At 35.7% G+C, this 19,464-nt stretch overlaps 2 protein-coding genes and 3 pseudogenes across 2 annotated transcripts; 3 read left to right on the top strand and 2 right to left on the bottom strand.

The window, feature by feature from the left end:
• The first annotated feature begins 3,598 nt into the window (after positions 1-3,598).
• On the top strand, positions 3,599-5,247 carry LOC120117906 (syntaxin-related protein KNOLLE-like). Its single transcript, XM_039138073.1, is given in 3 exon segments — positions 3,599-3,763; positions 4,206-4,746; positions 4,749-5,247. Coding segments are annotated over 2 exon segments (939 nt in total). The 5' UTR covers positions 3,599-3,763; positions 4,206-4,214; the 3' UTR covers positions 5,156-5,247.
• Positions 5,248-5,327: 80 nt separating this feature from the next.
• Positions 5,328-6,465, bottom strand: LOC120117938 (bidirectional sugar transporter NEC1-like). Its single transcript, XM_039138098.1, has 5 exons — positions 6,414-6,465; positions 6,308-6,322; positions 6,074-6,110; positions 5,778-5,988; positions 5,328-5,591 (listed from the first exon to the last, which is right to left on the bottom strand). The coding sequence occupies exons 1-5, from the start codon at positions 6,463-6,465 to the stop codon at positions 5,328-5,330; spliced, it is 579 nt and encodes a 192-aa protein (XP_038994029.1).
• Positions 6,466-6,528: 63 nt separating this feature from the next.
• Positions 6,529-7,833, top strand: LOC120117937 (annotated as a pseudogene).
• A 1,118-nt stretch (positions 7,834-8,951) lies between these two features.
• On the top strand, positions 8,952-9,797 carry LOC120117908 (annotated as a pseudogene).
• A 1,688-nt stretch (positions 9,798-11,485) lies between these two features.
• LOC120117903 lies at positions 11,486-18,916 on the bottom strand (annotated as a pseudogene).
• Positions 18,917-19,464: the final 548 nt, after the last annotated feature.

Raw genomic sequence — 19,464 nt, 5'->3', positions numbered from 1 at the left:
CAGCACCATCCGCACCAGGCTCACGAAGCGGTTCTTCTGGTGGAGATGATGGTTCCTCCATGCTCTCCACATTTAGGTCGAAGAACCTACTACTTGCACGCATTCCCCTTGAACTGGAAGACATATCGACATTGAGATTGAAAAAGCTCGCAATCGAATGCTTCCCCTTGGAGCTTGAAGCCATCGTATCAAATGGAAACTGCACAGATGGTTGCGTCGATGGCATCTCCATATGGTCAAAGAAATTTGTAGATGAATGCCTTCCCCTTGAACTGGACGCGATGTTGCCATACGGATTATTCATGGACCCACCTCGGTACATATCGTAAGGAGTTAAGAATGAATGTCTCCCCATTATGACATTAAAATCATTACACATTATTGTAGTCGAGCTGTCAACTTTATCAACTTGTTCAGCCAGCCCATAGTGTGAGCTTAAAGATTGACCCCGAACAACACACACTTGAACAAAATGTGCATACATCTCAATAGTGGCGTTTGAATAATTACTTTGAGCTTCAACCATCATTTGAACATCATCATTGTTCGAAAGTTCGAACGCTGTATAAGTTAATGGCAACAATGATGTTGGAAATCTGTACTGCAACGACGACATTATTCTGTTACTTCCAACATGAATCTTCCTCGAAATCTTCGTTATTAGCTCCTCAAGAGTTATATTTCTCTTGAATGATATTTTAACACGCTCATTTGATATGAAAACAATGCTGGTTTCATCTTCTCGAATTTCACCATCATAATAAACAATAGCTGAAAGTCGCGCCATTCTTTGAGTTTAAAAGTGCGGCAATATTATATCTGTAAAAAAATAACTTAAACAAACCTGATTAAATAAATTATATATGAACGAAAATATAACATAATAATTTTTTTACACATCAACATAAATAATTTAATTTTATATTATTACCTGCACCGCAAAACTATTTCGACGTATGCTCCTGCTTTTCAATTTTACAAACATAAAAATTAATTAAAAATAATTAGTGTAATATTTTTTTAAATAATGATAATAAACAATAAGTATAATTAAAAAATTATAACAAAATTACCTTATAACGAAAAATCGCACGAACTTCTAAATCAAATTTGAGAAGATTGCGATAATTATTACTTGTTGACGGAATTGTTGTATTAATTTATAAGAGAGGAGAGATGCGAGGAGATGTGAGCCGGAGGAGTGTATTTATAAGCATATAAGGCGCGATACCTGCACCGCGCTATATGTAATTATTCAGATAAAAGATATAGCGCAAATCAGGGACCGCGTTAAATATAATTTTGGTACGGCGTATAGCGCGGCCCCTGATCCGCGTTATACCCCTACGTGGCGTATAGCGCGGATCAGGGGGCGCGCTATACCCATGTGGCACCAGATCACCGTATATCGCGGGGCAGGGGGTGCGCTATACTCACGTGACGCCAAATCAGCATATAGCGCGGTGTAGGGGGCGCACTTTCTTGCTAAGGGTGTTAGATCGGGAAATATAGTCTGACCGATGTTAAATCAGTAATAATACTGATCACCAGTGATATACCGAAAAAATAGCAGTAAGCTACAATATGGTCAATGAAATTTTAGAGGTCATCAAAATTTTAAAATTTGTATTACAATTTCTATTAAAAAAATTGTATTTTAATTTACTTTAATTATAATTATAATTTAAAAAATTAAATTAGCACAACTGAGTTTTTTTCTTAAATTTTTTTTTTATTAATAGTTGTTATAAAATGTCAATTTTCTGTTGAACAGACAATTATTAATTAATTTCAATAATAAAAGAATAATTTGATAATATTTTTTACAAAAATATTATCAAATTACAAAAAGAAAAAGAATACAAAAGAAATGAAATGATACTGCTATTTTTTTAGATTTTTAATGTACCAAGTTAGCTGTTATTAATAGTTTAATGATACAGGAATGAAGTTTTTTCATAATGACATGTTCTACGAAAAAATATTATTTGTGATGGAAAAAAATAAAAGAATCTTAACATTTAAATGATTATTATTTGTATTTACTCTAAAATTTATTATTGTTAAGAGTGTGGAGAGTTATGCGGTGTTTACAATGTTATCCTTTGAAAGAAAATTTGAGGGTAGATTATTTTATTGGTCACTAAATTATGTTATCATTTCTAAATAGATCATTAAATAAAAAATAATTTCATCCATAATCAGTAACGATAAGCTGATGTGGTAGTTTTAAAATTTATATAATAATACATTTGATGTTTTATAGTTCTACATTTAATTAATTTAGTCTTAATTTAAAAATAATTAAATAAATTTAAATCCTTCAATAAGACAAAGACACATGTCATCACCTTATTAATAAAAATTAATAATATTTTAGATAGATTTAGGAGATTAAACTTGGAACTTTTAAGTAACATTTAACAATTGTATCAAACTAAATAATTATTTATAATTAGAAAAAAACATATTAAATATATAAAAATAAACATCTCAATAATTATGTAATATAAATTAGGTTTAATACAAAAAAATTGTTCAAACTGTATGTCTTTTGTCTTTTCATTTAGATCTTTAATTTTTATTTTCGATTAATCTAAGTGTCTAATATTATAGATGTTATTATTTTAAGTATTTCGATTGTGACATACATTTAAAAAGTACGTTACGCGACACATGTCGTGTTTATATATTTTTAAAATTTTTATTTAAAAACTTTGAAATTAAAAAAATCTAAAATTCTTTAAAATTAGGGGAAAAAAAAACCTCAAAATCCTAATATCTTTTATTTCAAACTATAATTTCAACTATTGTCGGTCATTTTCGGTTATATCTGACCATCGTCTCTGTCATCAAACACCCACTGACAGACTATCATCTTAACTGTCATCTTAAACTCTTAAATAGTTAAACCCTTAAATATCTTACCTTAAATTTAATGGGTGAATGATTTTTGATTTATTCATACAGGAGAGAAGAGACGAGAGTGAAGGGGATGAGGGAGAGAAAGCGAGGGAGGCAGGGAAGTGAGTGAATGGTAAATTTGTCTTCACTGCAGTATGGAGAGGAAGAGTGTGCAGCAGGGAGGGGAAGGGGTACGATGCAGAGGGGAGGGGAATGGATTTTTTTAATATATAATATTTTTATTTTAAAAATAAAATAAAATAAATAAAATTTGGACCAACTATACTTACTAGAACATTCCTATTGTCCCTTAAATCAAATTTATAAACTATACATGTATCGTTTGACAGACTTTTCTAACATCTATTGTAGTTGGGAACATATATATTGATCGAAAATATACCAATTTGAACCTATAATATATATGTATATATATAATTTATACAATTTTATTTTGAACCTATAAATCATCAATATATTACATAGTAGATATAAAATATTGAAGTATAATTATAATTCACTTCAAAAAATATACCAATTTGAAACGGAAAAAGAAAAACAAAGAATTTAAAACAACGGGCATCTAAATATAGCCGTTGGAATATCGGAGCTTAGATCTATAACGGCTACATTTTTCTCTTTTCTTAAAGCGATTTTCCGATTACTTTTAAGTGCTATCTCTCAGCTCGCAATCAAATTCAAACATCTGAAATCTCATATTTTAATTTCTTTCCATTTTGTATCTTCAGTTCCTTTCCAATCCAAACACCTAAGTCCTATTAATCAAATTCTTCCCTTTTTCTCTTTCCATCTGTCAGCTAATTCCAGTAATAAAGCAATCACAACTGCAACATCCAAGGTATGGGAAGCACCCATTTCATCGGTTGCTATTTTTTTTGTAAAGAATTTAGTTAATTAGAGTATTACCCTTTCTTGTTTTGTTGATTTTGAGAAAACCCTTTTCATATGTTCATATGTATTTTCGAAGAGTTTAGTTAATGAGATCCTAACCCTCTTTTTGTATGTTGATTTTGAGAAAACCCATTTCATCAGTTCATTTGTATTTTTAAAGAATCTAGTAAACTAGAACCTAACCATTTTCTGTTGATTTGGAAACTCTTTTTTGTGTGATTCTTACTTTCAATTGGTGAACATTGTTCTGTTTCTCTTGAGCTTTTAGTTAATTAGTTAGTTCATCCAGAAGCCTTTCATCTATGCAAGTTGATATGACATTTTTGGAATCAATTTCATGAAAATAACTGTTTCATGTATTTATCCGATTGTTTTGTTGGGAATTCCAGGGAGCAAAGATGAATGATCTGATGACCAAATCGTTTATGAGCTACGTAGACCTCAAGAAAGAGGCAATGAAAGATCTCGAAGCTGGACCGGACTATGACCTCGAAATGTCTTCCAACGCAAACACCATGGACCAAAACCTTGGCCTATTCCTTGAAGAAGCAGAGAAAGTGAAGCAAGAAATGGCAGTAATCCGTGAACTCTTAGGTAAACTCCAAGAGTCCAACGAAGAGAGCAAAACACTTCACAAACAGGAGTCTTTAAAGGCCTTACGGAACAAGATCAACAATGACATCGTCACCGTGCAAAAGAAAGCCAGGACTATCAAGGCGCAGCTCGAAGAAATGGATCGAGCAAATGCAGCTAACAAGCGCCTTTCGGGCTGCAAAGAAGGTACGTTAGCTTACAGGACTAGGATTGCAGTAACCAATGGGTTGCGCAACAAGTTGAAGGAGCTGATGATGGATTTCCAAGGTTTGAGGCAGAAGATGATGACCGAGTACAGGGAAACAGTGGGGAGAAGGTATTTCACTGTGACAGGTGAAACCCGGATGAGGAAATTATCGAGAAGATAATTTCCGACGGCAATGGTGGTGAGGGGTTCTTGACACGGGCAATACAAGAGCACGGCCGAGGGAAAGTGTTGGAGACGGTGGTCGAGATCCAGGACAGGCATGATGCGGCTAAAGAGATCGAGAGGAGCTTGCTGGAACTGCACCAGGTGTTTTTGGATATGGCAGTGATGGTGGAGGCACAAGGGGAACAAATGGATGATATTGAGCATCATGTGATTAATGCTAGCCATTATGTGAAAGATGGTTCTAAAGAGCTCAACACTGCAAAACAGTATCAAAGGAGCAGCAGGAAGTGTATGTGCATTGGGATCATTCTTTTGTTGTTGATTGTTCTCGCGATTGTCATCCCAATTGCTACTAGCTTTAGCAGTTCTTGATTGAGATGTTTTTACAGAGGATTTAATGTCCAGTTATTCCTTCTGCTTTATTTTATTTAGCAAAAAATGTATGACCGGTAATAATATTTATCACATATATATGATTATTGTACTTTTATTTAAGTTGCTCTTACATATCTTATTAAATAAAAATGAATAAGAAAAAAAACTGTTACTTGATTTGTTCAACTGATTCAACTGGTTTCTCAGCAATAACGATTGTGATTTCCTTGATTTGTTCATGTTCTGCAAAACTTGGTTTTATATCCCCGACTGAGCTCTCCATATCTACTTTTTGCATCTGTTCTGTTATTTCAACACCCTTGTTTCTATTCTTATAATTCACATAGATGATAAACAATGAAAGAAACTGTTGTAAACAAACCATGATGCTTAAACGAGAAGCATAGACTGCAACACTGTAAACAGCACAAATCTATCCCATGGCAATCACTCGATTAGACCTTTGTCTTAACAAATTGGTGACTACCATTATCAAACAATACCCTCCAAGGTTGAATAATATTATCCATTTCACTGTAAATACCTGCAAATTCCCTAAAAAAACTTCAGTGTCAAGATTTTCAGTGTAATCGAGTTAAGTTGATTTATCCAACTGTACCTTATCCTTCTTTGGTGCATATATGATGTATAGCACAAGATAAATAACTTCGATGGCACATCTGAAGCTGCTGGTGCCGTCGATGAGGTTCACATTACTCTTAAGCCTGCCGTAGTACAATAACATCATTGCACTTGAAAGTGCAACCATGTATGGGATTGATTGGTATTCTTCAGCAGTTTTTTTCTTGTAAATTTTATAAAAGGTTTGCCTGATAAGGAGAGAGAAAGGAGACAGATTTATCAGCAATGTGCCATTGATTTTATTAGCAAATATGTATCAGAAAAGGCTCTTACACTGGTGCCAAGAACACCAGGAAAGAGACAATGCTACCTGAAAGAAGCAAGAATGAACATTAGAGATTATGACCCTGCAAACATACGCATATCCAACACTCATTTAGATTTTGGGTAATATTGTTGCGGTTCATACCTTCTAGTTTGGGTAAAGAATCATGGTCGGTGGTTCTAATGATAGGAAGAAGATGGTGTATTATAGTATGGAGAGAGAGGTTCAGAAAGAATTCATACCATTGGTTCGGTTCTCTGTTCAAAACAGAATAGATAAATCATCAATAATAATCGACAAACGTAAAAACTAATCGAACATATGATAGGTTAAGAATAGTGAGAATACCCAAGACACCAAATATGAAAGCCAGCTGCTGATGAGGGCCCAATAATCTCATTTTGATTGATATATGCCTGAAGCTCTTCACACTGTTTCTCAGTGACAGAGAACTTAAGTCCCAATGCTCTATTTCCCTGAACCGCTCGAAGATATACTCAAAGATGTCAAGGATTGCATAATTCCAGGCCTCACTCATTGGCAAAGTCCAAACTTCTTCGCCTACTTCCAAGCAAATGCTAGCACTTCTGGCTTTGTAGGGGAAATGCTTTGCTCGGGTTTTAATGTCGTTGGTTTCAACTGGATTTCATCCCCTGCGGCGACTGAGCTTGAATCCATTGTGTTGGACTGCATGCGCAAGTTACTTCAGCTACCATCATCATTTTTGTTTACCGGAACCGGTGGTGGAGTCTTACATGGCAGTACATGTGAGGCTGCTGTTTGCGTTTTTGCTGTTGCAAGAGACAAAGCACTGAAAGAGCTCGGTGGGTGGGAAAACATAACCAAATTGGTAGTTTATGCATCGGATCAAACACATTTCACTTTCCAAAAAGCTGCAAAATTAGTAGGCATCCCCTCATCGAATTTCCGGTTCATTGAAACATCGTTTTCGACAGGGTTTTCAACGTCACCTGAAAAACTTCGTATCGCCATTGATGATGACATGAAATCAGATTTGGTGCCATTATTTTTATGTGCAACCGTTGGGACAACACCCACTGGAGCAATCGATCCTATTATGGAGTTAAACAAAGTTGCCATGGAATTCAAGCTTTGGCTTCACATTGACGCAGCATATGCGGGAGTGCGTGCATTTGTCCTGAGCTCCGCCATCATCTGGATGGAGTAGGCTTGCCAACTCCATTAGCACGAACACACATAAATGGTTTCTCACAAACAAGGACTGCTGTTTGTGGATTAAGGAACCAAAGTTGTTAACCGATTCACTATCTAGTGATCCTGAAATACTAAGAAACAAGGCAAGCCAATCCAAAGCAGTGATTGACTACAAAGATTGGCATTTCGCATTGGGTAGACGATTCAGGGCTTTGAAGCTTTGGATTGTGATTCGCAGACATGGTTTGGCCAACCTGATGTACCACATTCAAAGCGATATTGCCATGGCTAAATGCTTCGAAGCATTTGTGAGGAAAGATGAGAGGTTTGAGATGGTAGTACCCAGAAAGTTCGCATTGGTTTGCTTCAGGTTGAAGCCCAAGGTCGAGGACGATGATGAGGCAATGAATTGAACCGTAAATTGGTGGAGGCCATAAACTCAAGTGGGAGATCTTTCATAAGTCATGCAGTGGTGGGTGGGATTGATGTGATTCGATGCGCCATTGGAGCAACTCCGACTCAACAACAACATGTGGATGCGTTGTGGGAACTCATCCAAGAAAAAGCTCATACTTTATTAACTAATCATTAGGAAAAAAAAATCCATCTGCTCTGTCTTATTTCTATGCCAGTAAAGCTGCATTTCTATGTATTCATTAACGTGATCTTCAATACCGATTAACTAACTGCATAAAAAAGCATATGGAAATTGGTCCTTTTAATTCATGAAGATGGAATTCTGCAATTCGAAACTGTCAGCTCTACATATGTTTTAAGGATTCTTCACCTTTTTTTATCGTAAACCGAATCTGATACACATGATTAACCGAATTAATCCACTTTACAATCCTATTCACTTTTTCAACAACTTCCAATCAGTATGCTCATGTACTCAGATCAGACGCATCTTTACAAGATTAGGTAAGTAGGTGAACCTATTCTGGTAACTTGTAACCTAAACGGCTAAACCTCTTGGCTAACACTGAATTATCAAATATGTCTCAAGTTTATGATTTGGTAAACACAATTGTGTCATCTAAATTATTTCCCCAAATTAGTTAGTTTGATATCTTCCATGTGCAAATTAGCAGTTAGCCTCACCCCGATTTATATTTACATATTAGTTGAATTACCTTCAAATCAATTAATTTTCTTGATATTTAACTAAGGAAGCAGGTTTTGCGTCAAGAAAAATGTTTTTTCATCACATAAATAATAGCGGATGTTTTCAATCCCTTTGTCATCAGATTTGTTAAGCTCATTTTATCTGGATTACGTGCTGCTTAATGTCATTGTCAACGACCGATGTTTTAACAACTCTCTGTTTACTTTTTACTTGACCAGTTTTCTGCAAGAAATCTGGGTATATTCTTTGAGGAATGTTCATTTGCAAATCAGTTCGATAAACACAAGAGTCTGAGAACTCGTCTATGATCAGAATTCTGAAATCTGATAGCAGTAGCTTAAACTGCAAAAATACCATAGACAGAAACATGAAAATAAGTTCCATGACCTATAATCCAGAAGCATAAGCATACAAATCCACAGAATGAGTAAATTAAAATGGCTCAACTTTGAGACGTACCCGGTCAGCTGACCGTGACAGTCTTTACCTGCTACTAATGGAAAAATAATGAAGTGATGGTTGGTTTCCATCTATAAAAAGCTTCATCTGCCATGCAAAGTTTCCTAATATTCTCCAAAGCAATAGCAAACAACAAGCTAAGCACTGCTGGTATATCATAATGAAAGGAATTCAATCTATTCTTATAGCTTTCAGCCTCTTGGTTTTTGCTTGCTCATTGGCCTCAGCATATGACCCCAGTCCTTTCCAGGATTTCTGTGTTGCTATCAAGGACATCAAAAATGGCGGCAGGTAGTCTACTTCGTGTGAAAGCCTGTGCTGAAGAAAATTCAGTTTAGCTTTAATGTTTTAATATAACTTTTAACATTTCTTCATTGCAGTGTTTGTAAACGGTAAATTCTGCAAAGACCCAAAGCTTTCAGTTGCAGAAGATTTCATTTTTTTCCGGCCTAAATAAACCGGGGAACACATCTAATCTAGTTGGATCAAATGTCACTATGGTCAATGTTGACGTATTACCAGGAATTAGCACTCTCGACATATCTCTGGTTCGAATCGACTATGTGCCTAATGGCGTTAACCCTCCCCACACTCACCCTCGAGGATCTGAGATCTTACTTCTTGTCCAAGGCACACTTTATGTCGCCTTCGTTATATCAAACCCGGACTTGAACCCTGGAGATGTTTTCGTTTTCCCCATCGGTATGATTCATTTCCAGTTCAACATAGGGAAAACTGCTGCGGTTGCATTTGCTGGTCTCAGCAGTCAAAATGCTGGGGTTATCACCATTGCTAATGCAGTGTTTGGCTCAAACCCACCGATCAACCTAGATGTTCTCACCAAGGCCTTCCAGTTGGACAAGAATACGGTTAAGTATCTTCAGTCTCGGTTCTGATTGGATTAAAAAGTACTTTAGTAGCTAAATCAAAACCTCAGATGTTTGTTTGAAATAATGTTTCCACGAGTTTTTGCTATTATATAATGAATTAGCTAGTTATTGGAATTTGAATTTGAGTGCGAGTGTTATAGTTAATGAATGTCCAGCATGAATAAAAAGAATATGGTGGCTTATGATGTACCTATTTCTCGTCTCCTCTGTGTGGGATCATTTGGATATGAAATTAGAATATATAATTAGAATTATGAGGTTTGACGGGAGGAGTTTAAACTTTACACAATCTGAATCTGAAATACAATCTAAATTGTAAAAACACCATAAACATAAAAAAGATTGACAATTATTTCTAGGACATGTTATTCGATACCGTAAACATGTATATTAACGGAATGATCAAAATAAAACAGAGTTTGACAGGATACTCTCATTTTTCTCCCGTCGCATCACACCCGTGATTTTATATGGACTATTTCAGACACCCACGTATCCTCGCCGAAGGTTAATCATCCAAGGCCTTATTTGAGAGTACATGGCCGGTTGTTGTCACAGTCCTAACTTGGTAGTTAAGGAGAACAATGATAAACAGGTCGTTGCCACTCAAAAGTTCTCAATCTTCTTCTCCAAAGCACGGGCAAACAACCATCTAAGTCAAATTAAGCATTAATAGAAGGAATTCGCTCTGTTATTGTTGCTTTCACCCTCTTGGCTTTCACTTGCTCATCGGCCTCGGCCTCAGACATCAAAGGTGAAGGTAGACATTCAGGACTTTATATTAATGTTCATCATCATTATGTATATGATGCCTGAGCCGAACAACATTCAGTTTAGCTTCAACGTTTTAATCCTTCTCGCACTCACCCACGAGGAACAGAGATCCTAGTTGTTCTCAAAGGCACATTTACGTCGGCTTTGTTACGCCATAGCCGATAGTTATGATAGCACTCAAAGCAGTTTGATTGATAGTTTGAGCTCGAGCTCAATAATTATTGCATCAAATCCAATTTCTTTCAAATTAAATTCAATTTATATTTGACAGTTGATTTTACAAATATATTTAGATATGAATTATAATATCATCAAAGTTTTAGATGTAGAAAATATTTTTTTTAAGATGAAAGCATGTGTATGATGCCATATCCATATTTGACATATAATAGAAGCATGGTGGAACAGTAATTGCAACTATCGAATTTGGTTTGCCCCATGGATCGACAACAGATGTACCCCCTTCAATGGAAGACAACTGTGGACCCCAAGTTTGGCCAAAATACAAGAGTAAAACTAACTGCAAACACAATCGTCATTATATAAAATATAATTATTAGGTACGATGATTATATAAAATATAATTATTAGGTACGATGATTACATAAAAAAGGGAAGCAAGGCAAAAATGGAGCATCGAAGTGAGCATATAAGAATAAGTACTTAAAACGAAGTAGAAAGGTAGGTTCGGCAAAAGTTTGAAAATTGGTCCAAAATAGTTCATTATTAAAGGTCTGAACATTGGCTCCGTATCAGTAAAAATGAATTTTAAGAGAAGTATCTCTTTTTCCCTGCGCAGAATGTTAAGAAAACTACCGATTTTTCTGCTTCATAATTGTTGGCCACAGTAATAAACCATGCTCCAGTCTCTTTCTTAGCCACTCGTTTTAAACATCTCAAGGGAATGCGAAGTATTTAGCTGGCATCTATGCAATCAACATATCAGAAACACATCTCAACTCCATTTCCGGATAATAATCTCTCTAAAACAACCGTCCGTCCTTCCTAAATTAGGAATCTTTTCTTCTTCTATATTCTCTTGATTCTTATCTACACATCCCTGTTTGTTCCTACCTATCATAAGGGAAATCACAGTCATTTTCAGTGACTTTGAAGTGCTGTGGCTGTTGCCCTGAGCAATACAGATTCCACATTTTGAAGTATGCTCTCTCCAGATTTTGCACCTGCCACCGTTTTTTTTTTACGAGTAAACACTTTTTAAGCATTTCTCATGAAAATAATAGAGATGTTAGGTAAAGGTTTACCCAGCGTGCTGTGTCGAAAAGCGGGCATGTCATACGAGCTTCCTTGAGCTTGTTGGTGAGAGATTGGAGCTTTGGTCTATTTAATGCCAATTCAACCGCCCTTTCTTCGTATTCCTTCATACTGTGGAGGAAGAAATAACATAACATAAATGTTACGTTAACCGAGAAGTTAATGAAGATCAAACTTAATATGGCTGCATAGAACAATTTATATCTCCAATTTACTGTTGAACTCCTACCTGTTCACAATCATCTCCTCCCCCAAACCAGTCGCTAGACAAAGTGATCCAGCAACCCTAGTAGCCATTTTTTCGAGAGGCAGAGTCACCATAGGTAAGCCAGCCCATAACACATCTGTGCCGGTAGTATGTGCATTGCATAAAGGCCTGTACAGAATAATGAGGCAACCACCATTACTAAACTAAGATCAAAACAATGCTGTTACAGAAAGAACAAAAGGCAGGAAGAATAGTTACGTGTCAAGACATAGATCAGCCAAAGCACTGCGCCTGATATGTTCTTGTTTCATGGCCACATCAGTGAAAATAATTTGGTCTGGTTGTACTCCTTGTGCAGCAGCATCTGAAAATTAAGACCAATGTCACCGATGAAAACCATGAAATACTATGAAAGTTTTGTTCTTATAGGGAAACATGAAACATTAGAACCTACAAGCTCGCAGTCTCATTTCTCCAGCAGCTGGAAATCTGAGGAGCCAAAGTGCACTATTTGGTACGCGCTTGAGAATATTACACCTGCAAGTTAAACAAAGTATGAAAGTTTAGTGTAATGACAAAATATAGGGATTTTACGTCCATTTCAAGATCATCCTCATATTACCAGGTGTTAAATATTTCAGGATCCATTTTATACAATTGGTTGAAGCATGCAAAAATAAATTTATCTTCTGGAAGACCATAATCAGATCGCTTGTGCTGACAAGTTGGATCCAACACATCCCGATTTTTCTGCACATAGTGAAGAGTTATAGAATTAGGTCTTTAAGTGTCTGAATGACAATTAAAGCACATCACAAGAGTTCACTGACAAAGAATAAATTATATTTATCCCCCTGTTTAAAAAACTGACCTGCTTATAATCATTCACAAAATAGCAATGAGGGAGGTGGACAAGCTTCTCAGAATAAATGTGTGCATAGCGCAAAGGAGAAACAAACTGAAAGCAAACAAATACAAAGTTAGACAAAGAACAACAGAATAATTGAAGATTTCTGTAAAGCACCGATACCTACCTCATCAGTGACCAAGTAATCAATGTAATCTGCCCCAGTAGTCCCAGGGAATCCCATATATGAAACCTGTATAGGTGCAGGCTGCATGGCAAAAATTTCATTTCTTGCACCCTGTATCATCGAGCAGGACAATTATTTAATATCAGAGTTTCAAATTTATAAAGTTAATAATTCAGAAATTTTTTTTGATAGAAATAATTCAGAAATTTAAAAGTTCAAAACTACAAGAGCCATAAGTTACATAAATTAGGCACCAGAAAAACAAAATTCAAAGAAAGAAACTGGATTGAATTTTCATTATCATATCACAGAAGTCAATGTACGAAGCTTCTGAAAATAAAATTAGGTTCCTCGAAAGGATGAAAATTGTGAAATATAATATACCTTGGTATAACCATTCAGGTTGATAAGGATCTGTATTCCATCCTCATTTATCATTTTGGCAATAGCATCTGATGACATAGCAGAGATATCTATAAAATGCTCGGCTTCAGATTGGATACGCTGTCTCCATTCAGTACCATCATTTTGACTCAAGGCATAGCAAAATACCTGCAAAATACCATGTTCTTATGTTCAATCATGTCCCAATAGTTATACCACAGAATGATTAACCAATTAAGGGGGGCAAAGAAAACCTCAACGTTCTCTCTGTTGTGCATTCCAAATATTGATCCCATGAGGTGTGACAATGGGTGATTGCCAAAGTCACTGCTGACATAACCGACCTTTAGTCTCCCATTTGCACCGTCGCTCTTGATACGAATTGGTGCAGGATGATTGAAAGGAGGAAGAGCAAAACGTGATGCAATCATGGAGCAATGAGCAGCATACTTACGGCTGCAAGAAAAGGGAAGAAATGTTGATGAAGACGGAAGTTCACTGTAGTAAATTACATACAGTACTATTAAAAGAAACTTATACCTTATATCAAGGGCAAGCATTGGATCAATAGGATATGCTATGGCATGGAAAGGTTGCACACTGGGAAGAACTGACATCTGAGACAACAGAATTATTGCAGTTAAGTGCATTGAAAAGGAAATACTAAGGAATACGAGCATCTGAAAAAGATAGATAAAAAGGCAATATAATGTACAAGGAAAAAAGTACATGTATATCAATACTCACATTAATCTGCCTTCGGATAATTCCTTCAACTTCAGTAAACATTTTATCGCGATCCTCCCAGCTGCACACACACTGGAAATGTAAAATTAAATTAGATTAGTTCATCCAAATTAAATATGGTGCTCTACAGAAGGCCATAAGGTTCCAAGGAATGAAGCAAGCTATTTAAATCTTAGCCATGGTCCATCATCACTTAGAATTGGTAGAAGTATACACAGCATGAATTGCTATCGCATAGAAACTGACATGTCAAGAAATGATTCAACTAAAACATAAAAACGATATAAAATGAACGAAAATATAGCTTTGCCCCAGATTTAATTCCATGGTGATACCTGTAATGTATGTAGGAGGTTACAGGTAGCTTCAGGAAAATCAGGTCGAAGAAGCAGAGCCTGCTTATAACTTTTGATGGCAACCTCCACATGTCCACTGTATTACAAGTAAACCAAAGTCAAAATCAAATCGCATAAAAAGGCAATTTTCCTGACCAATAGAACAAATCTTACATCTAATAAAAGAAAATTACACTGACGAGCAGGATGCTTCAAATTTGTTTTCCCCCATTATGGACTAAAACATCAAACAACCCTCCCCCCCAAGCTATAAAAGTTGGTAACAAAAAGGCCATACAAAGATTGTATTATGTACAAATATTCAAAAGGCAAACAACAAAAGAAAGTTGTCTTATAGCTAAAATGAAAAAATATCTTCACAAAACCTTAACCAATAAGGAGACATCGGCAAAGGCAAGAGAAAGAGAGATCTCAAGATATTATATAAGCTCAAAGAGAAACATCATTAAATTTTGGAAAACGAAGTCCCTCTTCTTTTAAGTTGAAATGGACCCTCTTATCAAGGAATGTGAAAATTGAAAAGGAATGACAAGAAACAAAGAAAATTGCCTGTCTTTATAAGCAGAAGCCAGATTTGCATGGGCTTCTGACATATTTGGATGGATATTAATAGCACGAATATAATCCCGAATTGCTTCAGTGACTCTACCAATATCCTTGTAAGTGTTACCCCTGTTTACTAGCCCATCAGCTGCTAAGGGATCAACCCGCAAAACCTCATTGTAACAAGATATAGCTTCTATATAGTTTCCCTGCAGAGAAAAAATGATACTCATTAGATACAAGAGGCAAAGAAAAAGGCAGTTGCTAACTTAATTTCAGTATCAAAGGTGATAACAGAAAATCGAACACCAAAGTACAACCTGTTGCTTATAGATTACGGCAAGGTTGTTGAATGGAGCAGAAAACCCTATTGTGACAGCCAATGTAGCCTTATAGTAAGAAGCAGCAGCAGCAACCATGTTCCTGCAAAGTTAAAAAGATCTTGTAAGAATTCCATTCACTAAAAAAATTCATCACGAGCTGTATTTTAGTAATCCACATATCAAGAATTTGAGGATAGCATACCATTCCATATATATTTCCCAGGTTGGTAAGTGCTTGTGGATGATTAGGTTGCAAAGTGAGACATTGCTTAACCAACAATGGAAAATTTGTAAGTTGATAAGATCAATAACAATAATTACAGGAAAAAAAAGAAAGAAGAAACATAAATGGCCAGGAAAAAAACCTACATTATAGCATTGAATTGCCTCATCAACACGACCTGTATCTTTCAAAGCATTTCCCTTCAAGAAAATAATTAAAAGCAAATTCAGTTTAGCATAGAAGCAAACAATAAAGTCTACAATCTGACAAAAATTGAAACGAACCAAATTATTGTAAGCCTCCAAAAATTGTTGATCACAAGAAATAGCTTGCTTATAATGGAGGATAGCCAGATCCAGTTGACCTCGCTCATAGTATGTACTTGCCAGATTTCCTGCACCATAATCACATAATGTGTACTTCAATAACATTATTTAACTTGTCTTTCTAATGTATAATAAAAATCTAAATAGCTCCAAGCACAAAAAAAAAGGCATGCAACGGTTATAAGAAAATAAAAAAGCAGAAGACAAACTACAGCACAAAACAAATGATAGTTCAAAGAAAATTTTCATCCTTGATCAAAGAAAAAATATATTTGTAGTAGACACTTACCTAAAGCAATTGGATTGTTTGGCTGAGTCTGAACAGCACGCTGATAACAAACAATAGCTTCCTGAGGCATTCCCAAAGCCTGGAAAGAAACAGATATCATGTTTTTCTCCAATACAAGAACGCTCCAGGCACTAGCAGAAACAAAACATTATCAGCACAAGGCAAGATGGCTTACCTTATAAATATTCCCAAGATTTAAATAGGCATCAGGGAATGTTGGTTTAAGTTTAACCGCTTCCTACAATTTCAAATTAGCAAATTAGATCAGTATTGCAGAACATAAAATAATTTTTAGGACTAAAATCGGTTTTGGGAAGGGGGGGAGGAGGGGGATGGCAGATTATATCTCGTGGAAAATTATTAAAAAAGAAGCAGCACATGAAAAATTGACCATGTCATCAGGGAAATAAAAAATACAGGATTTTTTACAAAAAAGAACGACAAAAGAAAAAAATGATGGGAACAACATTCTGCATACCTTGTAATACTGAAGGGCTCGATTTAAGTCACCTGAATCCATGAGCAGACCCGCAAGATTTGACCATGCAATAGCAAAAGTAGGCTGTATCCGTAGAGCCTCAATATAGCAACTGTATGCCTGCACAAAACATTAGGTCTGACAATTCGATCCCTGAAGATGAAGTTATAACAAGAGCAACCATCATCTGAGCCCTGGACTGTGGATAAGAAGTTCATATCTGTATCGAAGTGTGACATCAAGACACAGTTCCACATATGAATTACCTCGATCAGTAACTTACCAGATAAAGACACACTGCAAAAATCAATAAATAAGGGAAGGATGTTTTCCCCTCACGTGTTCGAGCAGGAGGGTAAGAGGTTAGGCGAGGTTAATCAGCAATGAGCATACACACTCAAAGCAGGTAAAAGATTAAACCACTTCCACCAAAAGATGGAATGGAATGAGGTCCAACCAAATCCTATTGAAGAGTTCAACATGGTAATGCCAAAGGCATGAATTCTATCAGCTAACAATTAAACATAATTTAACTCAAGAATTTCACATACACGGAAACTATAAGTAGGCTATCAAACAGTAGAAACATTTTATTTCTTGACACTTACTTCTTGCACTAGCCCTTGCGCCTTCATAAGATTTCCAAGATTACTATGAGCATCAACCTGTAAAGCAATTAAAAGGTGTAGGTCAGATATCTTACACAGTTCAAAAAAATCTTATTGAAATCTTAAATCATGAGTCACAGTTGATACGCAAACAAAGGAACCAAAAAAAAAATTGAAATGTTGAAATTCATATAGAATTGCAAGTTTAGAACATTTAATGGATTATAATAAAACATAACCAGATTAAAATCATACCAAAAGAGGATTTAGTTGCAGTGCTTGCCGGCAACACTGTGCAGCCTCGTTAAATCTTCCTTTTCTCATGTAAGCACTAGCTAAATTCGACCATGCATCAGCGAAGTTAGGTCGAAGCTGCAGCAATGCAAGTTCAAACAAAGATTAACAATATAACGGAAGATTTGGCTGGCAAAAGAGGGAGTTACTAACAAGAGAGAAGTTTTATAACCATATACAAACCTCAACTGCAATCATATAGTACCGAACCGCAACATCAATATCGCCTTTTTCCTACATATTAGGTTACACCTCCATCAGTTCTTTAAAATAAATTACTTAATTTTCAAAATTTAACTTAAAAAAATTGCATGAAGATTAACAAGTACCTTCCAAGCATTTGCCATGTTCCCATAACACTCTGCAAAACGAGGCTCGATTCGAAGGGCTTCTTCATTTTTGGCGATGCACATATCATAATTATGTAACTGAAAAACATATACAAAAAGCTTTATATAAAATCATAAAACAAGGTCCCCATAAAAGGAAGACAAAAAAGGCAATCTCTTAACCTGATAATAAATAGCACCCAAAAGAAGCAGATTATCAGTACGAAGCGGGTTCTGATTGTAAACAGCACTGCTATGATCCAACGCTTGTTTGTAGTTTCCAGATTTATACATTTGATGAGCTAGAGCCAAGTGCATATCTTCATCAACTGCATCAAAAGAAAATCATGGGCGACATCAGTGATTAAAATAAGAAATTACACAGATAAGATAATTTGACCAATTTAGAATTTTACAGTATTTAATAAATTCTTCTGACAGGCAAAAAGTCTAAAATCTATGCATCAACCCCATTTTGCCAAAACAAAATTGGAGAACTAACTGAAAACTATAGTTTGTTTAGAAATCAAATAAGAAATTTTACAAACACAAATTAAAAAAACAACAAAGATAATCTAACATTTCGCGCGTTTATTTTTTTTTCATGAAAACAAATAAATATTGATATTAAAAAATTGAAGAAACGAACCTTCATGTGAACCGTGCCCACTATGAGGCACGATACCGAGTGAAGAAGACAGCTCCTGCTTCACCGCATAGACGGAAGATTTCCCGGCAGCCACCGACGAAGCATCGAAGGTATCATCAGCTCGATCGACGACTCCAACGCCATACGGAGCGGTCCTAGAGACCCCAACTCCGTTTTGCAACGACAACATCTCCGATCTCACTCAATAAAATACAATCATAAAATATCGGAAAATAAGTTACGACATTTAACAGATCAAAGGCCTAGAAAAATGAAACGCGACGGAGAAGAAGTACACTCGATCAAAAGCCACCGTTTCCCTAATCGAGCTTTCTTCTTCCTTTTCAATTTTTTCCAGCAAATTTCCGCTAATTTGCCGAGACCTGTCGTCGCATAGTTTATATACGGAAGAGAGGAGAAATCTGAGCCGTTGATCTGCACGTGTAGGGAGGATTGAACCGTTTGGTGCATTCGGGAAAAACAAAAAAGAAGATTCTGTTCATTACTGACACGTATCCAGTTTGAATGTTTGATGATCTGTTTTGGGAGATTAAACTGCTAAGCTTCACGTTATTGACCATGACCAATAAAAGGGAATGATAATTTACCCCACAAAAAAAAAATTGTTTATGTTTATAATTATATGTGAAATGAATTTTTAGAGTAAACTATATTAAATTATAGGAGTTTTTCATTATGATCATTAAATTAATGTCAATCCTCATCAACCATGTCTATTTGAGCATAACATTCACTTGTATCATTTTAATATGAAAGAATAAATTGATTTTTTATGGAAAAAAAATAAAAAGTTGCATATGCTTTTAAGCGGTTATTAACCGCTTTCAGTTTTTATTTTTTTATTTTTTGGGCATATGAACTTTAAAGTGACGAGATACTCTATCACT

Source organism: Hibiscus syriacus, unplaced genomic scaffold (genome assembly GCF_006381635.1).
Source record: "Hibiscus syriacus cultivar Baekdansim isolate YM2019G1 unplaced genomic scaffold, ASM638163v2 tig00110324_pilon, whole genome shotgun sequence".
NCBI classification, from domain to species: Eukaryota; Viridiplantae; Streptophyta; class Magnoliopsida; order Malvales; family Malvaceae; genus Hibiscus; species Hibiscus syriacus.
Note: the sequence above shows the minus strand (reverse complement) of the source record. Positions and strands in the feature narration are given on the sequence as shown.